Source organism: Gymnoscopelus microlampas, assembly GCF_963454915.1.
Source record: "Gymnoscopelus microlampas genome assembly, chromosome: 1".
In the NCBI taxonomy this organism is placed as follows: Eukaryota; Metazoa; Chordata; class Actinopteri; order Myctophiformes; family Myctophidae; genus Gymnoscopelus; species Gymnoscopelus microlampas.
The window spans coordinates 40,199,944-40,217,541 of record NC_139962.1 but is presented as its reverse complement, the minus strand read 5'-3'; the positions used below and the strand labels follow the sequence as shown (position 1 = coordinate 40,217,541).

The following is a 17,598-nucleotide window of genomic DNA, read 5'->3' as shown; positions in this document are numbered from 1 at the left end:
GTGAGTTTGCACCACACAACTGCATCTATTATATTAGTGTTATGTTCATGCTCTCTTCTCATCAGCATTGTACCGACAAAAACGGCCGCTGTCGCTCAGAGATGAACATCCTGGCAGCCTGGCAACGGGGCTACACCGGCAAGAATGTGGTGGTCACCTTCCTGGATGATGGCATCGAAACAAATCATCCAGATCTGGCCCAGAACTATGTACTGTATACGACTGCCCCCTTTCATTTCCTGTTCCAGTGTTAGCTTTCAGTTGACTTTAGCCACCTTCTCTTGTATACAGAAGAATTGTGGAACGTTCCAACATTTAAAAATGCTATACTGTATGTAAACTTTCAAGTGTTAATTTAACAATTTGTACTGTTTATAAGTACCTGTTTTTATACTCTCTGAGTTAAATCAACACTCAGGATCTTTGCTGTATATGTTCTAATAGGCTATGGACAAATATGAAGCCGTAACAGCCCATAAAATGATACTATTTGTGGAGCCCAGTCGGTAATGCTGTATACGGAAACATATTGCTGCTATTTCATATTATAAACATGAAATGTTTCACGTTATAACAAGATAAATAGTATACTGTTATAATAAAGTTTGTATGTCATAAAAACATAACTTTGTAACAAACTTTTTACATTATACAGTTATCCTTTTTTGTTTTGTTTTCCTCTGTGGCAGCAATTCACATCCGTAGATATAGGCACAACCTTACAGTAATTTCATTTCTTCACCTGACAAATCGGATTACAGCCATAAGATATGGCCACTGTTGGTTCCAATTCATCACATGTTCTCTAATAGCAAACAAGATGAGATAGCACTGAATATAGCAGAAGACCTGGCCCATATATTGTCTTGCCTATTTACAGTATTGCACAAGCTATGAATTGTGTTAGATGTTTCGTTTTTTTTGCCTGTACTGATTCCCTCCCCTGATTCCCCTTTGGTGTTTTTCTCAAATATCCTCTCCTCTGTCATCCGTCCAGGACCAGCTAGCGAGTTATGATGTCAATGGGAACGACCACGACCCGACACCACGTTATGACTCTAGTAATGAAAACAAGTAAGAAGGATATATAATTTCTTGTCATTATACCATCGCTACACTCCAGTCTGTTCTTTAACTGTCTCCCTCCCCTCTCATAAAAAAGTTACAGGATAAACGGCAAACACTCATAGCCAGCCCTCTATCACCATGCTCCCGCTCACGTATTGAAAATAGTAACTTGTCTTTGCAGGACATAGCTCCAACATGCATTTGCCAGTGTTGGGCAGAATGTTTCAAGTGTCAAGCCTTCTTTAAAAGACACTGATTCACACTTTGGTTTTATCTAACTTGCATGTTGGCAAGTGACTTTTAGAACCTATACAGTAAGTCTTTGTTTACATACACAAAATGTCTCATAATTGATTTATACAGTATGTCTTTAGATGACAGTGAGTTATTTTTTCTTTTCTTTTTTACATTGGAACCTTTTATAAAGTACATACCCCGCCCCCTTCTTTAGCCCCAATAGAGGCAGGGCTGCAGATACCCCAAACAACATATTTAGACAACTACTGGCTGGGCTGCCATGCAATTTTCTGTGCAGCGTCAAGAACCACAGAGGATGATCACTTAAAGGGATATTTCACTTTCAAACATGTTTGGGGTCATTTTAACGTCTACTCTGGCTTTTGTGAACACCCCAGACAGTTTTTAAGTTGCTTGATTCAGTATTTAGATATTTGATATTCATTTTATCAGACATTTTATTCCTATACAAACCCAGTGTAACTTCAAACTCCATTTTAAGCGAGATTCATTGAACACCCGTCCTTGGTTCTGGTGACTATTATTCTAATGCGTGAGGAGACTGTGTTTTTTCAATTACTTTTTTCATTTATTTTATTTTTTAATTATTTAAAATGTTCCCTTTGATTGAAAAAAATAAGTAAAAAGAATTATGAAAAAACACGCATTAGAAGGACAATGTCAGTCACCAGAACCAAGGACGGGTGTTTTCAATGAGTCAATTACAGTTAAAATGGAGTTTGAAGTTACAATGGGTTTGTATGAGAAGGGGATGAATATCAAATATCTAAATACTGAATCAAGCAACTTAAAAACTGTCTGGGGTGTTCACAAAAGCCAGAGTAGATGTTAAAATGACCCCAAACATGTTTGAAAGTGAAATACCCCTTTAATGATTTAGGTGAGACCATTTATGCTTTTCTATGGTGACACCACTAGGCCAAACTTTCCACTGGTACACAAGTTATCTCAAAATCTCATCATCGCCGTCATCGTCATCGTCATCATCTTCATCATCATCATCATCATCCTTTGACTGGCACCACCTTGTCGGCCACTGCTACTCCCAGTTCTTGGAACATGAGTCCTGTGTCCGTGGAGATTATGTCAGGAAATGTATGAAGCCTGTTTCCTCTGGGCGATTGGGGAAGCCGCCATAGCAGGATATCAGATTATTTGATCCTTTGCACGGTTTGGGTGACCAGCAAAGATCGCTCTTCGATGTGCAACAGTTGTCTGTAGATCTGTACTTTCTTTGGATGATTTTTCCGGGAGATGTTCTTAACACATATAAGGAGTCTTGTCTTGTGTACAGTATGTGCCATCCAGATGGTCTTGTTGCTCCCTCTCTTCATAGTCCTTCTTCATAGTCTTGCTGTGGTGCTCAACTTCTGTTGTGCAAAGGTAATGATAACCATAATGACATAAATATAAACCCTAATGACATAGGATGGCTTTCATGCTGACTGTGTGTGAGCATTTGCGCACTGCAGTGTATCTATCTGTTGGAGACCTACGGGCATGGTAATGACCACTATCAGTCACGCAGAGGACTTTGAAATTTAATGATGGTAAAATGTCACCAATCCCCACAGGCACAATTATTTTACCCATTTCAAGTTGTTGAGTTTGTCTTCTCATCTTTTGAGATCTGTGATATAAATATGAGGGAACCGTTTAAATTAGAATGCCAGTACAGTGAATTGATTAAATACATATTTTCATCTGAACTGACTTATTTCTCTAATGACTAATCTCACTTCGATCCGGACATTCAGTCCTCATCGTGCCATTATTGCCTCACTGTGTTCACTTTCTAACAACCTTCAAAGGCAGCGTACTTCTATTCCCCATGCGAGTTGTCTTTGTCAAACACACAAATGCAAGAAAAGCTGTTGATTAATCCCCCCCTCAAGCTCTCACTCTGAGCTCGACTGAGTGCTGAAGATAACTCTGTCCTCAGTGCTGAGGTAGCCGTCATTTTCAAGCAAAGAGGAAACAAATCAATTAAAGGAGAAAGGCTTCTGTGCCAGTTTGTCGCCGGGCCTCAGACGGATGAGCTTACACAGAGCACCTGGCCTGGGGTGGGATTACAGCCCGTTAGTATTCACAGCCCCAGCCTCCCCTCATACTCTTGTTCATTAGGACATCCCTGCAATGCCCACACATTCAGTTTAAAATGAGCTGTCCAGCAGCACATCGGGGGCACTTACATACACAACTCCCCTCCCTCTGAGGGCAAGTCTGAAACAACAGACCTTGTAGTCGTCACATTACATTACATTACATTACATTACAGTCATTTAGCAGACGCTTTTATCCAAAGCGACTTACAATAAGTGCAATCAACAAAGGTAGGGAACGAAAGCTACTAATCACCAGAGGTTATAAGTGCATTTTCTGCAATAACAAGCAACCAAGAGCATACCTAGCGCTAAGGTAAAAGTGCAATATATCAGCTACCTATTTCCTTAAACAGATGAGACAAAGTAGTCAAATGAGCAGGAGCTAAAAACAAATAATTGTATTGACTAAACAAGATCCAATAAACAATTCAACAATAAAACAAGCATTCGTACAACTAGTTAACAAGTAGGCCAGGCAAAGAGGAAGGGTAGTGTTTCCTGAAGAGGTGGGTTTTCAGCCTGCGGCGAAAGATGGGCAGTGACTCTGCTGTCCTGACATCAGTGGGAAGTTCATTCCACCACTGTGGGGCCAGAACAGAAAAAAGTCGTGACCGTGTCGATCGACCAGAAGGACCGTTGAGTGGCGGGGGAGTCAGTCGCCCCTTGGTGGCCGACCGGAGTGGTCGGGAAGGGTTGTGGGCATTGACCAATACCCGGAGGTAAGAGGGAGCTGTTCCTTTCGCTGCCCTATAGGCTAGCACCAGGGTTTTAAACTGAATGCGAGCCGCTACGGGGAGCCAGTGCAGGGAACGGAGAAGGATAGTTGTGTGAGAGAACTTGGGGCGGTTGAACACCAGACGAGCCGCAGCTTTCTGAACAAGCTCCAGGGGTCTGATGGCAGATGCCGGAGCGCCAGCCAGGAGGGAGTTGCAGTAGTCCAGGCGGGAGATGACCAGAGCCTGGATGAGCACCTGGGCTGCCTTCTCCGTGAGGAAGGGCCGAATTCTCCTGATGTTGTAGAGGAGGAATCTGCAGGACCGTGTCACTGATGCGATGTTAGCCGAGAACGACAGTTGATCGTCCAGGGTCACACCCAGATTCTTCGCAGTCCGAGTTGACGTCACCACAGCGTTCTCAATGGTGATGGCCATGTCTCGGTGAGGACAGCCCTTCCCCGGGATGAACATCAGCTCGGTCTTGTCCAGGTTGAGCTTCAGGTGGTTCGTCGACATCCACTCCGAGATGTCAGCCAGACAAGCAGCAATGCGTGCCTCCACGTGTGTGTCAGAAGGGGGGAATGAGAGGATCAGCTGGGTGTCATCGGCAGCTTGCCATCTTGCTCTTTGTGTTATCTGTATAATGATGCATTTCATGTCACCTTTTAAGTGGCTGTTAAATATAAGACCACTTCTTCACACTAGTGGTGAGTGGTATTTCTGTGGTGAGGTGAGCAATACATTTTAATGTTATGTACCAGTTTTTCCCCCCACTGGGCCATTATCTGAAGGCATAGGCAGGCACCCCGGGATTGCATTATCTTCTCAGGTGTTGTGTTAGCATGCTATGATACAAAGGGGACAGTAAAGAGAGAGAGCGAGAGTATCAGCCTTTGAGTAATGATTCCCCTGCTGGGAAAGTGAACTAAGGATAACCTTTAGCTCTCTGCCTAGGTGTTTGGATTACATGATTTGCCCACATGACATGCAGTGATCAGTGAAATTATCTTTTTTCGCCAGAACCTGCAGAAAATAGTATTAAGAAAGGTCTTAAGGTTTCAGTATCATGTTCAGATACTTCAGTTAGCAATATGCAGCAGCATACAAGTATTCTACTGACACTGGGAGGATGTATAATTGCACCATTCTTTTCTTCTCTCTTTGTTGCCCTCTAGACATGGGACCCGGTGTGCAGGTGAAGTTGCAGCTGTGGCCAATAACTCCCATTGCATTGTGGGAGTTGCCTACAACGCCAGAATTGGAGGTGGAGTTCTTAGTTTTTTTACTCTCAACTTTTCTTTCAATGTGTGTGTGTGTGTGTGTGTGTGTGTGTGTGTGTGTGTGTGTGTGTGTGTGTGTGTGTGTGTGTGTGTGTGTGTGTGTCTCTCTCTCTCTCTCCATCTGCCTCTATCTCTGCGTGTCTGTCTTTCTCTTTGCCCAGTCTCTCTTCTTAGCCAGTATTATTCTGCATGTGTGCACAGGATTAACCTTGGGTTGTGCTGCTCTGTGTGGTGGAACAAGGTTTCTCTTGCTGAAAGCGCTAAGCTGGTGACCAGCGAACCAGTGCACATGAATGCGTTCACAAGACATTAATCCCCCATGGCTTCTGTAATGTCAAATGTCAAGGGCTTTTAATCAAAAGACAGAATCTCGGATCTGCTGCTCCCTCTGTTATGGTTTTGAGTTCTCTGCAGAGGGGCTCAACCTCAGCCATTTCCGACTTTGTGTTCATTTCTTCAAGACTCGTAAACGCTTCACTCCTGCGCCCTAACCTTTTTCATTAAACCCCCAGCCTTGATTTGCCTTATCTCCTCTTGGCTGATTGCCTGGCTTAGACCCCAAGTCTGTTAATGCCATGAGGGGAAAGGTGAAGTGTTCTTTCTTTAGGCTGAAGTTTTCCTAATGAGAAAAGGTGTTACTTTGTGAAAGTAACTGATTTGTCGTACTTATACCCTGCCCAACCCCAGACACTCTCTCAGAATCCCCTTCTCAAGGAACAGATTTAGTTATGTCCTGCTTCCAGAAATAAAAAGAGACTTCTACATGTAAGGTATTTGATTACCAAAGGTGCTTTGAGTGGCTGTAGCGGGGCAGTTTTGCTATTTGCTTTGTAGTAGCAGGTGTTGTTGTTTACGTTGTTTGTGTGTCCTCTGAGAGCCCAGGGCTGCTGTTGGTGCAGCTTGTTAAGGTGTTTGCATTCTAATCTTGTTGGAGTCTGACTCACCGAGCCATAAAAGACTTGTATACAGAACTCCTCTTTGAATGCTTTGTCTCGTTGTCCTCATCAGGTTCAACAAAGACTAGCATATCCACATTTGTCCATGCAGAAACTATCCTTATAATAATAACTTAAATTCTTATATTTCTTGCTTTCTTGCTTGACAGCGGATGTTTTCTTTAACAATCACTGCAGGACTTTTTGTAGAAGAAACTAAAGTAAAACAAGATTGGATCAAACCCCAGTATATGGCTGGAACTGGGCAATGTTGGCATTGTGTGAAATTGTGGGCAGTTTGTTAGAGGGAGATAGTGAATTTCTGGATATGAAATGTTCATCTGCAATTAGTTTTTAAAATGTATTGAAGTAGCATGGCACATACGCCATGTTAATTAAAAATAAGGTTATAAATGTAGTTGCAAGAACCAAACTTTCCAGTCATAGCTTGGAAGGTTTGATCTGATTAAGGATAAATGTTAGACATTTTCTGTTGACACAACCTGCTCTTTGATTTGTTTCTATCTGCGGATGTATGCTGTTTTCTGTATTGAGTGTTTTAAGAATCAAGTAACAGTCACTCTGTTTTGTCAGAGTGATTGTTATTTGGGGTGCTTTCTTTGACTATGCACTCTCCCTCATGCCTCTTGGCACATGGAGGGCTGTTTTGTGTCCTACCCTTAACTGTTCCACGTATGCAAGGATGGTTAGTTGCCTTTTCAGCTTTATAGTTAAGAGCAGATAGACTTATACTTTCTTTTAATTGAATTCAATTCACTGTGCCTAGGCTACCGTTGGTGTGGTGTCAACACATTTGAAGTGTCAATATGACAACTTTGAAGTCAGTTGAAATCAGTCCACTGTTCGTGGACTGATTGATCATTCACCATAGATGACACAATTATTATTTTGAGCGACGTGTTTCAATATTATATTTGTTCCTGTTCGCCTGTTTGCCAGAGAAGCTTGCATCTTGGAAAAGCGAAAATACACAGGCTAAACATCCTCACACATTTAACCACATCGGTTGGTCTAGACGAGAGAAGCCATGTGCACAAGATTCCATAGCCTGGAGGGGATCAAGCTATTAATATATTGGCATGAATAGGTGAGTTGTGGTCCAATGTGAGCTCCAGGCAGCTCATTCCAGCAGCCATGCTCGGCAGGAGAGTTTGCAGGTGGGTAGGAGATGTGCAGTTGGTGTCTGTGCCAACCTAAACAGTAAACACATTTCTGCCTCACTGTTGCTAGTTGTGGATATTGTCTTTGTCTCCGCTCACTACATCCCGTAACCTGGAGGGACAATTGCTCTGTGATCGGCTCAGTCAGTCAGTTGGCCATTCAGTCGGCCAGTCAGTCAGTCAGTAAGTCAGTCAAACAGTCAATCAGTCAGTAACATGCTCAAATCTAATACTGTATCCTTCCTTTCCAGCCCAATAATCATTAGAGTAACTGTGTTAACAGTGTAAGGGCTGGCCAAGGACCAAAACTAACATTGTTGAGGCAGATCTGGTTGCTTACTTTATAGCTTAATACTATTTTCTACTCAGTCGGAACAAGTTCCATTTGAGGTGATCCTCGTTCTACATCACTGTCTCTCTCATAATTAGCCTTGGATACACATGACTCAGTCACCTAACTAGGCAAGGCTGTTTGAAATCTGTGTACTTTGCTCTGTTTTGGAACTCCTGAAATCAATTTTGAACTGGAGCTATGAACTGGAGCTTGTTACGGAATTAGGTCTAATAGAGAGGTCCATTGATCTGCTGCCTGTTCAGAAAGGTGTTCAAACATCAAATGGATAAAAGCTGCAGTGTAGTTCATAGCCTAAAATATAAGCACCATGACATTTGCTCTACTTACAGTAGACAGCTTATTAAGGGACAAGCATGCCTCTATGGTATGATTGCTTGCACGTGCGCGCGCACATACACACGCACGCGCGCGCGCGCGCGCACACACACACACACACACACACACACACACACACACACACACACACACACACACATACACTATGTTAGTGCAATAGCAACCTACTAATGCTTTTGATTAACCATTTGTGTAAATTCTCCTCTAAAAGTATTTTTGTTAATCAGTCGAGAGAAAAAGTAGCAGCTGTTGCCAAAGGCTACACGTACCTTTAGGCCTCTAGGTAACCAATCAAATTCACTGGTATCGTTTTGGCCTGTCTGTAATTGACCGAAAATACTTTTTAAAAAACAGTGTTTATACCTGTATGCCTCTAGCTTGAGGTTCAGAACGTTTCCTTTAGTATTTTTCTTCTCTTCTTTAAAAGTTTCCTAATTTTTCAAAAAATGAGCAGCGAAGAGAGGCACAAAAAGAGAAGTGTGTGTGTGTGTGTGTGTGTGTGTGTGTGTGTGTGTGTGTGTGTGTGTGTGTGTGTGTGTGTGTGTGTGTGTGTGCGTGCGTGCGTGCGTGCGTGCGTGCGTGCGTGCGAGCGTGCGTGCGTGCGTGCGTGCGTGTGTGTGTAAAAAAAGTGATTAACAATCCCTGCAGGGTTGGTGTTTGAGGACAAAGCAAGTGAGGATCCCAGAACAAATACCAGAACAGAGCGTAGCTGTGTGTCTGTGGCTGTATAGAGAAAAAAGAATATGTCCCACGTTACATACAGCTTTTATGGCAATTATTCTCTGAACTATTCTCTGGTTAAGTATGTGAGTTATTGTGGGTGTTCAGGTGGTGCAGGGGTAAAGTTTCTTCCCACCACTGTGGAAAATGGTGTTTGATTCCGCCACAGTGCACATGGCTTGGTCAGGCACTCCAAAGGGTGGGAAACCAGTTGAGAAGGGCGATGTCTTTCGCTGCACTAGGCGCTCATACTGGGTGGTCAGGGCGCCTGAACTGGGGAATATAGCGTGATCTTCTGCATGAGTTACATTCTCCTGGTGAAACTCCTCACTGTCAAGTGAAAAGAAGCGACTGTGACTTCAAATGCATAAGTGCAACACAGTGGTTCTCAAACATTTTCATGCCAAGGACCCCCAAACTGCTCTGGCCATGGACCACCATCTAAGATTTTTCGGATAGGGTTAAAGTGGTTAAATTGATTGGGGGGAGGCATAATGAGTGAATTGGGTGAACACTTTTAATATATCAAAGATTTTTCTTAGTCATTTTGTCTAAGGTAAATCCTATCCTTGGTGAATCCTTCAAAAGTTAGAGGATTTATAACTGCTTTAAAATCTAATAGCTAACCTACAGATCAGGTTAGGATTAGCAACAACAACAGTATGTCAAAAACCATGTATTTGGTCCCATATAATATCTGTTTTATGTAAATAAATAAAAAAATGGATAAAACAGAATGAGAACATTATAGTATATGACTGCAGGCTACTAATACTGCAGGCTACATATTGTAGTCCTCAATATTGCTTATATGCACAGGCATTCGTATGCTGGATGGAGATGTGACTGATCTAGTGGAAGCCAAGTCTCTGGGGATCAGACCTGACTACATTGACATCTACAGCGCCAGCTGGGGGCCGGATGACGACGGCAAGACCGTGGATGGCCCCGGGCCTCTGGCCAAACAAGCCTTCGAGATGGGCATCAAAAAGGTTTACACGCAGTTAATGACACCTGTCCCAAAGTATACAGTTGAATGTTAATAAAAAAAAAAAAAAACAACCCACTTGTAACAGTTTACAAATGTTACATTTGCAAACTCTTACATCACACGTACCCATTAACACTGAGGATTTTGCTGTGTATACAGCATTGGTACAACTGTTAATACAGTGGGCTTGTGTGGGATCACATTACTTACATCACACACGTCACACAGGGACGGAAAGGCCTGGGGTCCATCTTTGTTTGGGCCTCAGGTAACGGTGGTCGGCTGGGTGACCACTGCTCATGCGACGGCTACATCAACAGCATCTATACCATCTCCATCTCCAGCACCACGGAGAACGGCAACAGACCCTGGTACCTGGAGGTCTGCAGCTCCACCCTGGCCACCACCTACAGCAGTGGAGAGTTCTACGACCGGAAGATAGTGAGTACTGGATATACGTGCATATACGCTGCAGTCAGTGTACCAAGCATGCATGCACATTCATGCGCGCAAACGTACACCTGCATGTACAGTATACATGCAAGCACATTCCCTTTTAACATTAACACCAGATGAAAACAACATCACCAGTGCGAGCGAGTACATGAAATGCTGTTCTAATAATATCAGATTATAGTATTTTCCTCTCTGTATCAGATGTGACGCATGAGATTCGAACCCCTGTGTCTCATGCGGGAAGGGACCCTAAAGCCTAACATCTTAATGAGTAGCCTAAAGGGGAAGCTTAGTATCTCCCCCACACACACATATCTGAGAAATGTCTGCTTAAAGGAACTGGGCATCCTCTGGGCGGGGTGGCGGGTTGGGGGGAGTGAGGTGGAGACAGCTCAAGGCTTCCTGGAAACAGCGGAGTCCATCTATCTGTGATACATGAATCAAGGGTGAAAGTCTTGCTCACCATGGAAGACCCACAGCTGGTCTCAGGAGCGCTGATAAACATAGCCAAACACCTGGGCAACCTGACCTTCGGAGTCTGGGACAAGATGAAGGAGGTTGTCTCCTACACTGGATCGTGGACTATCCAACACTGACTGAGATACTTTACATCCACGATGTGATTGAGTTTCTTGATGTGGTAAATGCTGAGGGCTGCCAGTGGTTCATCACTGAGGCCAAGGACTATCTTCTGCTCCAGGACCGCTGTAGAGAGCTTTACTGCCACACAGGTCCACAGGGACAGCTAAAGTGGTGGTGATGATTGGGGGAGAGGAAGAAGCACGGACCAGCTTCAGCTCCAAATAGCCCGAGTATGTTCCTAACATGCAGGTCTTTTGGTGTTCCTACTGTGAGGCAACAGTGCTAACCACTGAACCACTGTGCCACCCACAAAGTAGTTAGTTAGTTAAAGTTTATTTCGGTCAACTCATAATCCATATAAACATATGGCATTTTGTACAATAAAAGACAAAACAATTAAAAACAAAGCAGCACAAAACTGCTTGACCGAAAAGGCGTAGGCTGAAGCTTTTAGCCTATAAAGTAGATAATGGGTAGAATGATACCAAGCCAGAATAATACTAAAATTTAAAACAGACTGTACAGAGAGCTATGGCTTGCTCTGGTTAAAGAAGAGTGTGAAAAGTCAGCCGTGCTAGATCCTGCCCTCTACCTCTGCTTGTGGTCCAGGCCTACTCTGTGTGTGCCTCTACACACAGACCAAAACATAATATTTACAGAGTACAGCAGAACCTGCTCTCTAGTGCAATATCTGGGGTGAAGGTGCCAGTAGTGAGGTCGGCTGGTGGAGGGTTGGCCACACGGAGTATCTCTCTGTTGGCCTTCTCCCATCCGTCATGACTTTTAACAAGCAGCAGTTATGTGCTCCAGCATAAACAGACTTTTACTATGTTCCATGTAGGACCCTTAATGGAACACTGTCCCAATTTTCAACTTTATGTCTGTATATTTGTTGTAGGGCTAATGTTCCATCAGCAGCCATAAAACAGAACAATCTTCTCTCTCTCTCTGAGACACCGCTGATATTGTGCCGAAAAGGTTACCATAGTGATGGCGATAAAATCTGTGAATTTGAAAACTACAAACCCTCCTGGTTTTTAGCTGCTACCATTGTTGGCTGTGGCATTGCCCTTGTTCACTGCATTTATGGACAAATATCGATTTTGACTTCATGTCGTATGGGCATGCCAGGCTGATGCTTGCCCATGAATTGCATCATGAGAAATGTAAGATTGCAGAAAAAGTATAGATTATATCATAATATTGTTTTGTGTATACTGTAGGCTTCATCAACAATTAAATGAAAATGGACATCAACAGCCTGATAGTACTATCATATAGTATTTAAAAATTCTGAAATACAGTATACATACCCACAGTGAAAATGTCCATAAGCAAAATAATGTCTAAAACAAGGTCTGAATGTTTTTGTAACGCAGGTAACCACTGATCTGCGCCATCGCTGCACTGACAGCCACACTGGAACGTCTGTCTCCGCTCCCATCGTGGCTGGGGTCATCGCTCTCGCTCTGGAGGCCAAGTCAGTACTCTCATCCTCCTCCTCTGTTCTCTCTCTCTCCTGCACCATCTGTCTTCTGTCTCTGTCCTTATATCTGTTTCGGTCTTCCGCTGTTCTGTTTATGAAGTCTTATATCTTGAGATTGCTGCTCATCTTTCTCCTTAATTAGTGGAGAAATGAGTTTAGGGAGATGGAATGTTTATGTTTGAATGGCGATGGCAGCCCCATAGTTCATAGCTTCACTACAGTCTGTCAGTGTAACTCATTTGCTTATTAATATTCAGTTCATATGAATGATGTACTGAGGCCCTCATGTCGGCTTTGTAACGGATGAGATTAAGTGAAGCTCGCTTTATGTGTGGTGCTTTCAAAGACAATTCTTCATCTTCCGTGAATGTAGCACATTTCCCCAATCCCTTACTTAAAAGTTTGTAAAACGTATCCCTGCTCACGCCTTACCTTCAGTGTTATTTTATGTTCCATTCTGCCTGTAGGCATCAATTAAGTTTTATATGTGTTTTGATGCTTCTCAAGCCTCTGTCTGGGGCAATGGAATATAATATGGTATTTCATTAACCATGACAGCAAGTATAGAAGTTTCTCTTTTCAAGTGTTGAATGACAGTGTGGCAAGCTGTGCTTAAGATCTGCTTACGTTCTGCTTCCATGGCAACAACCTGAATGAAGCATTGTCATCATCAACTGTGTGTGAGAGCGACAAACGAGAACAATATGAAGGAAAATATAAAGGCTTGGGTTAAAAGAACAGGGACCACCTGGCAAGAATTAGCAGGAAATGTGTGGAGATAGAGGAAAGTGTAAGTGGTGAAACATATGACGCTTCATAGTGTCATTGGAGTGCTGAAAAACATTTAAGCCAGCTCAACTTTATTTTGTAACCTTTGGAGCTCGTCACGCAGCGACAAGTGTCGGCCGTCAGTTTGTTGTGTTGTTGGCTTCCTTTGAAACTGTCTTTTCAAAGGAAGCCTGTTGCTTTGTCACTACTAGTCTGAACGCAGCAACAGCCAGACTGCCAGAGAGAGAGAGAGACAGACAGACAGACAGACAGACAGACAGACAGACAGACAGACAGACAGACAGACAGACAGACAGACTCTCTTATAGATGGCTAGACTACTGCAGAAGCACGCTGTAAAAAGCAAACACCATCCTTGAAGCTTCAGCATCATAACCTGTCAGGCTATTTGGCACATATTCGTCCTAGGAGTGCCACCGTCTTCAGTAAAAAGGAGGTTTTATACCAGCCATATACGTTGGTTGAGTTGGATAGACCTATTTAAATTTCAGCAATTATATCACTATCACCATGTCAAAAGCAAGTAGACCAACCAGTCTGTCCTGCCAAGATAGATAAAGTATTACTGTGTACTGCAGCCCGCTGATCACATGGAGAGATGTACAGCACCTGCTAGTGAAGACCTCCAGACCTGTCCATTTGAAAACCAATGACTGGAAGACCAACGCAGCAGGTCACAGAGGTAAAGTAGCCTACTAACCACTCAACCATGCAAGACCTTAACTCTCCTTTTTTAAAATGTATTATTGTCTCCGCCAGGCCGAAAGGCATGGCGAGAGAGTATGTTTTGCACCCTGTCCGTCCTTCCGTCCGTGTGCCCGTGTGTCCATCTGTCTGCAAGCAACCATTGTCTCCGGCACCATTGGCCCGGTCGCTGCGAAACTGTGCACACACACTCCCTGGATGCCAATTCAGAACCTCTAGCCCAAATTTTTCACATGGGCTGTTATAGTGCCACCAGGAGGCCGATTTGTGCAAAACACATTTTTTTATGATACTCCTACAGATTTTATCCAAACATCACGCAAATCGGTTTACACAGTATCTCTATAATCATGTGATCAACACGGATCTGTCCGCTTTTCCATATTCCCTCCTGATTGGCTAAGATTGGCTTCCAAAGTTTGCAGGATTGGTTCGTTTTGAACAAAATGCCTCAAATCATCAACTCAGCATGCGATTTCCGTGCAATTGAGCACGCACATTCCCACTAGGCCGAGGAAGAAATGCCACTTGAAAATGCTCACATCGGCCTCATGGTGGCGCTATAACAGGCCGATTCGCGTTTTTACCTGTAACTGCATCGATCTGCGTGAAACTTTGCACGCACTCTCCCTAGAGGCCAAGGAACAACCTTTGCCATGCATTTTTCACATCTGCCTTTTAGAGCGCTACCAGGAGGCTAACTCCTTCACATTCTCTCCAAAAATCATGCAAATCGGTACACAGTATCTCTATAGACCCCTTAACAGACGACGTCATACTGGCTGCGTGCAGCCAGTATGCGCGCAACGAAACCCATTATATCAGGTCTCGTTAGGACGCGTCTCACTAGCCAACACACACAAGAGGGGGTTGGGGTGTGCTGAAACCAGTGCACCCCGAAACAGGTTGGGAATTGATTGCGTGAAACAATCACCTGTGCGTCCAGGCTCAATGTTAGTAAACAAATAATTGGTCTATAGTCATGTGATCAAGATGGAAGTGTCCGATATTTCATAATTGGCTAACACGTTTGCTGGATAGGTCCGTTTGAACAAAATGCCTAAAATCATGACCGCAACGTGCGATTTCCGTGAAATTTTGCACACAAATTCACACTAGGCTGTGGAAGAAATGCCACCCTTTTCACATTGGCCTGTTATAGCGCCACCAGCAGGTCTAATTTAGCAAAACATTCATTTTTTGAACAAAATGCCTCAAATCATGAATGCAGTGTCCGATTGCCATCAATGGCCTAAGAAGAAATGGCACCCCTTTCACATTGGCTTATTATAGCGCCACAATAAGTTGAACCAGCAGTGAACCAGGGAGTGCAATCATGGGTGAATAGAGAAGAGAAAGGGAGTCCAATACTCAATGCACATTAATATACAATGATCATTGTATTTATGTTTATACAACTTGAAGACATTCAGAAAGAAAATCAAACAACCTTTAATTTACACAGTATTGGGCTGGTGCCGATGTTGACAGTTTTATTAAAAAGCAAAGATGGTGAGACAGAATTAAAGATACTATATGTGTTATTTTCTTTTATTTCATCCAATCAGGAAAAAGACCTGAAGAATTGATGATGATTTTATAGTGTTCCAGTTCCAATTTTCTCTGCTTATTTTTTTTTATTTTATCACTTTGCTTATTCCGGTATCTTATATGAGTTGGTATCTCGTTCTGAAAGTGTATTTTCTGTTTACTAAAGAGCTGGAGAGACAGGGAGAATTCTGTTACTGAAAAACACAGAATATAGAGCTATTTGTGCTATCACACATATTTTAACAAAACAATGTCACTTACAGTACCTTTAAAGACTGAGGTTAAGTCTACAAATAGCACTCTAGCATAACACAACACTAGAGGGAGAAACCATGATCTGACTGGTACCACCCAAATTTAGAACAAACATGGGGAAATACTCATTCTACTACTACTACTACTACTACTACTACATACTACTACCACCAGAATGCCTTGACACCATCCATTAAAGGATGTGTATCACTGGTTTAAACTCTTTCAAAATTGGCCTGAAAAAAACAGCTATCGGGAGACCACAAGGGGAGGTAAATGTAAATACCCATCGAAAGGAGGTGTCCTTCACTGCCGCCGTTTTGCCTTTTTCTGCTTTGTACATATAGTTTTTGTATTTGTTGATGACATGTATTCAGGGCCGGCGCGCCCATTACGCAGAGTAGGCAGTTGCCTAGGGCGCCACTAGGGGGCTCTAGGTGGCGCTGTGGCAGAAAACGCTGTCAGACATAGGATAGGCTCCTGTCCTCTGAATTACTTTCTGTTTAAAAGAGGGGGGGGGGGGGGGGGGTGAATCCATATATAGGACCACAATGGAAAAAAGTCCCCAGGACGTTTTTGTGTTATTCTTTTAGCCTGAACTCAATCAAAAACAAACAAACAGACACAACACTTTCATAGAGAGGTTAATAATTTACAGTCTCTACTAAATCAAGCACGCACCATGCTGATTTACAATATTTGAGACGGCTGTGGAAATTAAGTTATGATGAAGGCTACTAGGTTTACCTTATTTTTGACTCAGTGGTTTCACCTGTCTGTGTCCTTGTAATAACAGCTAGTGAGCACCAAAACTGGATATGCTGCAACACTGCCATTCTAATTAGGGACAGTATGCTGTGTAATCTGTGTGGGTCATTTCTTTCAGTAAGCCACTTGTATGGCTTTGGACTGGTGGATGCGGAGGCCATGGTGGTCGAGGCAAAGAAGTGGAGGAGTGTTCCAGCCCAGCACACCTGCACACGCATGTCTGACCGACGTTCCAGGTGAGAAGGACCACAGAGAGCAAAGGCTAATCCATAAGCCACTTCTGCGTGGCCCACACACCTACGTTGCACCACCGATCCAACGTTATGGCTATGGTTGAGTCATAGTGACATGAGCGTGATGACGTGATCCGCTGGACTGCCGGTATACATACACACACACACACACACACACACACACACACACACACACACACCCACGCACGCACACACACACACACGCACGCACACACGCACACACGCACGCACGTGCGCACGCGTATGTTGTTATTATTGGGATAGCCAAATACAGGCTTTGTCCTCCAATGAACCGAGTGCATCTAAATCTGATCAACACACTGGTTTGTCTAATAAGCGATCGCTAATTATGAAATCAACTAAGAGTCAGCTGGATTTCAATAGAAAACATTGTTGCGGGTGGAATTCCTCATAATCTCTGTGGGAGCGTGTGTGACTGGTCACTAATCATGCAGGCGGGTCCAGTGCAGCACTCTACTATCCAGCAGAGTTCTGAGTGGGTATCTGTTTGACATTGTACCGGCCGTCTTCTTAACTTCTGCTCCTTTTTATGTTTCTTGGTGCTGTGAATATTACCAACAGGAAATGTATGTTCTTTAATTGGTGCATTTTCCTACTGAAAAGCCTGAGCATTTGTCAGCTCTTAACAAAATAATCCCATAACCCAATTATGGATGATGCGTTGTTGTAGTTTACATAAAAATGTAATATAAACACAAACTTTGTTAATAGGTTTCTCTGATTTATTTCCACATCATGCTTACGGCTAGTAGATGCTTAGTGCTGTTGTATCTTCATAATGCTTCA

General features: G+C 43.2%; 1 protein-coding gene across 2 annotated transcripts in view; it reads left to right on the top strand.

The window, feature by feature from the left end:
- The window catches only part of pcsk6 (proprotein convertase subtilisin/kexin type 6), a 59,333-nt gene that overhangs the window by 11,244 nt on the left and 30,491 nt on the right, over positions 1-17,598 (top strand). For both annotated transcript variants that reach the window (XM_084060743.1, XM_084060742.1), the window contains 8 exons: positions 66-209; positions 998-1,074; positions 5,323-5,411; positions 9,774-9,946; positions 10,174-10,386; positions 12,363-12,463; positions 13,837-13,940; positions 16,656-16,773. In XM_084060743.1, the coding sequence (XP_083916869.1) occupies positions 66-209; positions 998-1,074; positions 5,323-5,411; positions 9,774-9,946; positions 10,174-10,386; positions 12,363-12,463; positions 13,837-13,940; positions 16,656-16,773 (1,019 nt within the window). The remainder of the gene's footprint in view (positions 1-65; positions 210-997; positions 1,075-5,322; positions 5,412-9,773; positions 9,947-10,173; positions 10,387-12,362; positions 12,464-13,836; positions 13,941-16,655; positions 16,774-17,598) is intronic.